The 8,636-nt window shown below is 39.6% G+C and overlaps 1 protein-coding gene across 1 annotated transcript in view; it reads left to right on the forward strand.

The window, feature by feature from the left end:
• The first annotated feature begins 296 nt into the window (after nt 1–296).
• The window catches only part of CHST10 (carbohydrate sulfotransferase 10), a 12,177-nt gene continuing 3,837 nt past the window's right edge, over nt 297–8,636 (forward strand). Inside the window, exons 1-3 of the mRNA XM_010140153.1 lie at nt 297–425; nt 3,211–3,308; nt 5,974–6,208. Of these exons, the coding sequence (XP_010138455.1) occupies nt 314–425; nt 3,211–3,308; nt 5,974–6,208 (445 nt within the window). The 5' untranslated portion in view covers nt 297–313. The remainder of the gene's footprint in view (nt 426–3,210; nt 3,309–5,973; nt 6,209–8,636) is intronic.

An 8,636-nucleotide genomic window follows, 5' to 3' on the forward strand; every position in this document is an offset into this window, starting at 1 on the left:
AAAGTAAACTGAACTTTGTAAAAATTGGAGGTTTTGCTGGTCTGTCTCCCTGAGCAGTCAGACAGACAGTGCTATTGCCAGTACGAGAAGGGGACTGGGAATGTGTACATAGGGGTGAAGGAGGAGGGAGGCCTCCCTTCTGTCAGCACCGGCTACCTCAGCCTTAACATTGGTTAAAAACCCATCCAAAAGGGCAAATAGTAAGAAGTGAAATCTACTTCATTTTGGAAAGTATTTTTCTAAACTGAAACAAAAATAATTAATGTGTCAATCTTTCATCTTTCAAACAGGAAACACCAGCTCTATATGGCTCATGCCTGACAACATGCACCACCAGTGGCTGCTGCTAGCTGCATGCTTTTGGGTGATATTCATGTTCATGGTTGCTAGCAAGTTTATCACATTGACTTTTAAAGACCCAGATGGTAAGTTCAACTTCAGTGTTTGATGTGAAACAGGAAATATACTCTTTCTGAGCAAAGTAGTTCTCAGCATGTCACCACTTTTTCAGCAAGACTGAGAACAGAACAACTAAAGTTCTGGAAGTGACAGTGCTGATATTCAGTTTCTGCTTTTCTTGGTAGAAGTCTGCAAAACAAACATTGTGTCTTTTTTTTTTTTTTGGTGATTAAGAACAGAGGGGATCATGTTTGGCAGTACTATCTTGTGAGGTTTGCTTTTTCAAATACACTCAGTTTCAGTATCTTGATCTGCTAGGAGTAGAAGTCATGTGCAAAACAACAGAGCACAATTCCCTGTTTAAAGACAAAGGGGATTCACAAGGCATTCCGAAATTAATTTCACATTGTACTAGTTTCTGTCCTCTTGTGACTGCTTGTCCTGTGGCTGCAGTATTATGTAAAACTTGTGGAAAGTTTTATTTCATTTGCAGTGCACTTAGCCTAGCCACCTCTGCCCTGCTTTCTTGTGTTCAGTTTTATCCTCTGCTGTTTGACTGACAAACAGCTTATAGGCTTTTGCTTAGCTTAAGTAGCCCAGATGGTATTAAGCTGATGAGGAATTTAAGCCGTTTGATGACACCACGCAGCACGTTACAGTTTTCTGTCTGCTGAGGAGCTTCTGTTACAAAGCCATCCGACAGAGAGTTTAGGGTGAAGGTGATGACATGACTTAGGACTAAGAGATCTGTGTTTCTCCATCTTCCTAAGATAGGCAATAAATGTGTCACTTTTGAAGTGCTGACGTCACTAGTGCCATTTGTTTCAGTGACTCAGTGGATAAATATATTAGGTGTAACTTTTAAAATAGCACACCTCTGTGTGGAGACTTATTCAGCAAGTCTTACAGATAAAAACTGTAGGCTAACCTAGCTTTCCTTGGTCCCGGATGTTTTTGAGCCCTAGCACAACTGCAAGTAAGCTGGTCTTATGTTAGGTAGTTAAATCTAGTATTTCATTCTATGCCAACTCTTGTTTCTCAACTCAGGTATTCTTTAAGTGATTCTTTCCGTCAAAATTTGTCAGGAGAATTAAAATGTAATTTTAAAAAATACTAGAGGACGCCTTTTGCATTTACTTGCCTTTTATTATCTTGGCTTGCCAATTTTTCTCTTTTTTGGTGGTGTTTTTTTTTTCTCTGTATGCGTGTCTATGCTGTATCTTCCTTCCACTTTGGATAGTTCTCTGAGCAAAAGATGATGTATTTTGTTAAGCTTCGATCCCGCAAATGTGTGACCATGGTTAAGTGTATGTATGTGCTGAAGGAGATACCAGTGTTTATGCTGGGACTAATGAAAGGAATTAATTTGAATATACCAACAGAATTTCAGAGAAAGACTAAACAGGTTGGCCAGTCCTAGAGGAACTCTTCTAGTCTTGATAAAATATGGCGTCAGAAATGTCCTTATTTGGATGTGTCTACTTAGCAGCTAGAACAAAACCAGGAGGTGCTCAATGAATCGATGTTCTTTTGTTTAAACCTTTTACTGATGTCTTGGGTCCATGGGCAATAGGAGCTTCTTAATGAGAAGGAGCAGGTTTCTGTCCATCATCTCCAGTAGCACCTGCAGGCATGCTTTTACCCAGTGGTAATGAAAGATACTTCAACTGTTCTCTCACTGAATGAGATAACTCTGATTTTACAAAAGGATATTGTGAATTAAGTCTGCGCACAACAATAATTACTATATCTCATTGCTTGGGTGTTTAAATTGTTTTCAGTTTTAACTTGCTTTTCCGTGGGTGCCCTTTATTAAAATCCAGTGTAGGCAGAGTAGCGTACTTCATGAAGAGAAGGACACAGGCAGTACACAGCATTTTCTCAGCCATAAAACAGTAAGCCACTATGGATGCAGATGAGGAAAGAATATTCCTAGAAAAAAATATATGAAAAGTGGTCCAACTTGGATGGAAATACATTTTTGAGGGAGAAATCTTGTATTTTTTGCTGTGTGGCTAGGGAAAGCCTCTTCAAATTATTTTTGATCTTTCTGCAACACGTAAAGTAAAGCTACAGCCTTGTGTTATTTTTCATTTTTCCTGTAGCATACCAATCAAAAAAGATGCAAAGGGTTCCACCCTTGCATACTTTAATTTGGTCTCAAACTATTATCTGCCTTAAAATCGTTAGGAAAGAATCAGAGTATCAGCAGAGTTTGTTCTTTCACTGTGGCAGTCTCTAAGGAAGGCCATCAGTCCAGTAATAAAGGAAGAGGGGCTGTTGTATCTGTTGCTGCTTACAGGTGGTTACTTAGAGCACCAAAGAAATAAAAGGTGGTCCTTAATGACACTTCTCTTCTGGTGATGTGTAAGAGTTTACAGAAGAAACCTATCTACTAATATGAGGGGAGGGGGAAACCTGATAGTTTTTTTTTATTTGGGCATGCTTTGGGAAGTTCACTGAAAAATGAAAATCTCATACTGCCAAGTCTGACAATTGTCTACCAAACATTATATTTGGATTTATGATTTCTATGTATCTTTGCTCAGTTTCTTTAAAAAAAGTCCAAAATACAAGATAATGGACGTGTTGCTGTGACAAACTCAAGTTGCATCCAAAATTCCCATAGAATACATCCTTTAAAGTATTGATAGGCTGACTCATGTCTTGTCTAGTACCTTCCTATTTGGAAACGGACCCTGAAGTTTTGTAAGCTTAATACAGAAAGTGATCAGTTGTGTTAGTTGTAAAGCAGAAATAGTTGCCTTCCCTGCCCCTTCTGTAATGCTCTTATCTCTCTTCCTTCTTTAGGCTATGGTGCCAAGCAAGAGCCATTGATACTGACAGCTGTGACAAAAGTGGAGGAGGTACACGTGCCAGAGCAAAAACATTGGGCTGAAGAATTCCAGGTGCATACTGTTGAGATAAGGGTTACATGTATTAAAGAGTGGGAGAAAATAAGAGATTAGGAAGCGCTTCCTGATGTTAAAAGGAATTGCTAGACAGGAGTTATTTATTCAGACTGTTCCATTTAAATAGAGCCAACAGAACTCATTTTAGCTTCACAAAGCTAGTTTGTTACGGTAACCTGCTGTCTTGTTTCTTCTGAATGATTCAGCTTATTGTGTTTCCATTTCTAGGGGAAAATTGTTACAGTATTCCTTTATCAAGTCAGGACAGTCATTCTTGCTAGGCTTTTTAATATAATGGCCCAGTTTTGGATTACTTGTATTCTGCCTTGTCATAGCCATCAGGGTCGAGGTTCTTGCGGGCAAGCCTGTATCTTGTCTATTTTCTTAGCTCTTTGCCCAGTCTCTCCAATTCTTTTTATCAGGTCTCCATTTTTTTAATATATATTTTGTGCCCTTTGGTGCTCCACATCTCAGCATTTTTCCAAAGCAGAACAAGAACACAACAGTATTCAGTACTAGCTGATCCTTAAGATGCATAGTTCTGTGATTTCTTTAATAAAGCAGATCAAATGTGGTACTTGCTAATTTACAAGGAAACTTTGAAGATCCCTTACGCAAATATAAATCTGAGACCAGTTGCACAGTGGGCTAAGGCCAGGTTTTTTTTCCATTGGTTACATAAGCCATCTTATGTTTAGAGTATTTTTGTATTGCAGCGTGGAAGGTAGGTTTTTGTATAAAGTCACACTTTCTGTTTTCATATGTAAAAAAACCTGAAGTTTAAGTTACCCTCAAAATACTTGAGAGAAACAGTTTGTTCAGTGGAAGGCTGGCAGAGCTGTGTAGTAAGTTTTAATATCTTCCTTTATTTGTATGGAAGAGGATAATAAGATTTCTGGATCTAAAACTATTCCCTCTTGACTTTCCAACAGCATGAACCACAGAACAATAATATTAATCCTGGTTGCATGCAAAAGGAATTGTTCTGACAGATAAACAATCTGCCAAGCTGTTCAGATTACATTCTGACCGGGGAATATCGGAGAAGAGTAACAAACAGAAAAAGCAGAATGAGATTTTTTTTCCTTATGGAAGGTTGGGACAAAAAGTAAAATCATTCCTTTTTCATGTGTAGCTTGGGCACTGTACCTAAAATCATGGAATCACAGAATGTTACGGGTTGGAAGGAACCTTTGAAGATCATCTGTCTCAACCCCCCTTGCCATGTGTAGGAACATTTTTCACTGTATCAGGTTTCTCAAAGCCCCGTACAACCAGACCTTGACTGTTTCCAGAGATGGGGCATCCACAGCTTCTCTGGGCAACCTCTTCAAGTGTCTCACTACACTCATAGGAAAAAATTTCTTCCTTATAACTAGTCTAAACCTACCCTCTTTCAGTTTAAAACCATTACCCCTTGTCCTGTCACTACAAGCCTTGGTAAAAAGTCTCTCTGTCTTTCTTATAATCCCCTTGTAAAGCATCAAAAGGCCACAGTAAGGTCTCCCTGGAGCATTCTTTTCTCCAGGCTGAACAACACCAACTCTCTCAGCCTTTCTTCACAGGAAAGGTGTTCCAGCCCTCTGACCATTTTCGTGGCTCTCCTCTGGACCTGTTCTAACGGGTCCGCGTCTTTCTTGTAGTGGGAGCCCCAGAGCTGAAGGCAGTACTTCAGGTAAGGGTCTCACAAGAGCAGAGCAGAGGAGCGGAATTACCTCCCTGACCTCCACTGCTGGCCACACTTCTTTTTTTACTCAGCCTAGGATATGGCTGGCTTTCTGGGCTGCGAGTGAACATTGCCAGCATACTTCCAATTTTCCATTCATTGGTATCCCCAGGTCCTTCTCTGCAGAACTGCTCTCCATCAATATATCCCCTAGTCTGTATTGATATTGGGGATTCCCAACTGTATAAATCAGTTAATGGAAGCGGGAAGATTTGTCAGTAAAAATTTAGGATTTCCCATCACCTGTTAATCAGACAAGCTCGTTTTTCCTCTCTCCCTGCTAATCATGAGACAGAGGTGGTCATGGTTCCTGTCTTAGTCTCAGAAAAATGAGACATATCAAACAGTTCATCCATTTTTGGGAAGAGGAATCCTGCCTACTTCTTTTATTTGCAGTGTCAGTAAGCACTGACACTCATTGTGTGAATTTTTGTCCACTTAATTTTGTTGAAGCTTGTATAAACAAAACACTGAATGCCTACAGGTGATAGAAATCAACATAAAACTATTATCCAAAACTCATCTTTCCCAAACAGATGGGTCAGCATCCCTAAGCTCTGTCTTCTCACAGATTAAAGCTTAAGTTCTGTTGAAATTCCCATCCCCACCCCTCAGAAGCTTTCCTACTGGCTGTTGAAGCTTTGTGAGAGTTCCAGTATTTGATGAAGGCATGTTTTATCTACACAGTCAAGACCCTGCTGCTCTGCAGTGGACTTAGATTGCTGTATGGATAAGTTCTACTACCATCTACTACTACATTATGACTTAAAAGTCAAACCAATGTGCTACTCCTTTACTTAATACATAGCAATGTTTTAATCCTGAATCTGGGAGTCACTAGGATGCAGAGTGTGGGGATTTTTATACTTTAGAATTTGATCTGAAAACTAAATACTTGCACTTTTGTTTTTTCTTTCTCCTCTGCATTTCATAAAGCCAACTGGAAAAGGTTTTTCTGGAAATCTGATCCGCCAAACCCTGGTTCATATGGAAAGACTTGAGCTTCTCAGGAATGTCTGCAGAGACACTGCATTGAAAAATCTCTCTCACACTGCAGTTTCCAAATTCGTCTTGGACCGAATATTTGTGTGTGACAAGCACAAGATCCTGTTCTGTCAGACGCCAAAAGTGGGCAACACTCAGTGGAAAAAAGTCTTGATCGTTTTGAATGGTACCTACTCTGCTGTGGGTGTGGGGGTTTCTTTGAGGAGGAGGAAGGAACAGAATTGGTACAACCGCGACAACACACAAATGGATTCGTTCTGCTTTTCTGTACATTGATACTTAATGTCAGCCTTTAATTCTTCACAGTTGCTTCTATTCCTTTCAAAACATCTCTTTTAAAGAAAATACACTTGTTCTTTCGTGAAAATAAATGTTACTCTTGGCTCAACAGTCATGAAAGAGTACCTGTATGCCTGTGTTAGGTAGATTTGTTATCTTTGCAGGGGTGGCACTAATTTATGGATTTTGAAACAAGTAAATTACAAGGTATCACAATTTCCTAAGAAATTATACTATAACATTTCTGACTTGGCCACTGACTTCTAACTAGGGTTTTCTAGCCAAGAAAAAAAGGTAGTTAAAGCTTGGCAGCTTCTGTTGGTCTTGCGGAAATCTTGTGTATGTGCTATCAGTAGGCCATCACAGGACTTATGAAGGTTTTGAGGTGCTTAAGGCAATAGTTTGGTCAACAAAGGTATGTTATAAAAGCCTGTAGAAGAAGGACTAAAGGACTAGCGTGTTTGAGAAATGATCTACAAGTGAGCACTGCCTGTCTGTATGTAGCCTACCATCCTCTTCTAGTAGCCTGGTATGCCAATAAAAATAACTTATTTTCTCAAAGTTTTCTGCTGTACCACAACCTGCACGTGTAAAGTTAACATGGCTGTATTTAACGTAACACACCATTGTTTGACATGAGACCCTCTTGCCCTTTCTGCACCAGGGCAGTGAATTTGTTACATATACTCAGGTCAGTAGAGGTCCTTCTGTGGTTTTACAGGTGGCATAGCTCACCAAGATGCGGGCAAAACCGGAACATAGTACACCCAGCTTTCTTGTTAGAAGCACCCTGCAAACATGCAGCTCTGCACTTGTGTTCTTATGTTTGCTTTACCTTGTGTGAGCTCATTTGCACACCCAGAAAGAAACAATTGCTGATTGTGACTCAGCAAAATCTCTGTAGCAAGGATTATGTCTTTAAAACTTTAGTATTAGTTTCAACTTTGATATATGGATGGGAGCTGAAAATCCAGCAAAGATACACATGCACGTAGGTATGGGCATGTGTCTTAAATCCCTATGAAAATCACACTCCAATAAAGTAGTAAATATGAAACTATATGAGTGCATTAGAAGTATCTGCTCGTATCAGAATTTAACAAAGATAACATATAAGACTAGATCAGGACAGGCAGGTATGTATTGTCTGCGTTGAGTGGAGGATAACCCATGTCTTACCAGCAGGAAAGCTGTCACCTTGAGCTTCCTAGTTCTGGCATGTTGGATAATAATGATGGAAAATGGTTTCCACGTAAACACTGGTCCGTTTTGCCTTGAGCTGCCAGTGTACTCATATCCACTGCTGAAGATACCGCTGTGGTTGACGTATCTTTCTCCTCTTTGGGTAGCTTCAGCCGGCAGAACTGATACTTGAGGGGGAATACTTTACATCCAAATACCTAAGCGGTATTGAGTCATGAAAGAATACCTGTATGCCCATGGGAGGTAGATTTGTTATCTTTGAAGGGGTGGCGCTAATTTATGGAGTGGCATATTCTGAACCTCCAAATACCTAAGTGGTGTTTGAAGGTTCAGAATGGAGAAATATAGCTCTAGCACTGGGCAGGGAGCTAACTCTGCTACTGCTTGTACTGAATCTCTGCTCTGGTTGAATGCAAAGTTTCAGTTTCTGTCGCTATGTAATCTGACATCTGTTGTCTACATGTAATTCACCTGGAGTACCAAAATACATAATTCGAAAACTGAAATTAATAAAATACTGCACTTCCAAAAAAAAAAAACCCAAACCCAACAAAACCAAACAAACCCAAAAACCAAGAAACCAAAATTAGAGAACTGAGAAGCTTAGTGGTGTGGATTATACACTGCAGTTGTAGAACAAAGAAGGCTGTAAAAGCTTCCACCTGAAAAGCTTCTTTTGTATCCCCCTGTTCCTGATGCACATTGGTACTCTGAAATGATGCTGTTGTGTAAAAGCTTACTTCTACAGCCCAAGGGACCCACGTGAGATATTTCTCAAGGTCATAAAAACTTCCAGGATCAGGATCTTAAAATACGTGCATCAGAATTTAGTGATATTATTTTTATTGCCAGCTTATGTGCTTGCAGAAATAAATAGAGGCTTTCTATTGTAAATTTTAGGGCTTTTTATTCTGTATCACATGATTGGAAATTTTGTTTCAGCACAGCATAGTCATTAAAGAACTTGTGGATCCTGACAGCAAAGTGATTTTGTGTTGAAGCAGTTCCAAAAGCAGCCTACAGCATTTATTTTTTGTTGGTGATAAAAACTCGGCCAAAAGGCTGGTTCCTTCTTTGGAATTAATCCTCAAAGTCTTTCTCCATTTGTATGT

This window comes from Buceros rhinoceros, unplaced genomic scaffold, assembly GCF_000710305.1.
Source record: "Buceros rhinoceros silvestris isolate BGI_N320 unplaced genomic scaffold, ASM71030v1 scaffold9077, whole genome shotgun sequence".
In the NCBI taxonomy this organism is placed as follows: domain Eukaryota; kingdom Metazoa; phylum Chordata; class Aves; order Bucerotiformes; family Bucerotidae; genus Buceros; species Buceros rhinoceros.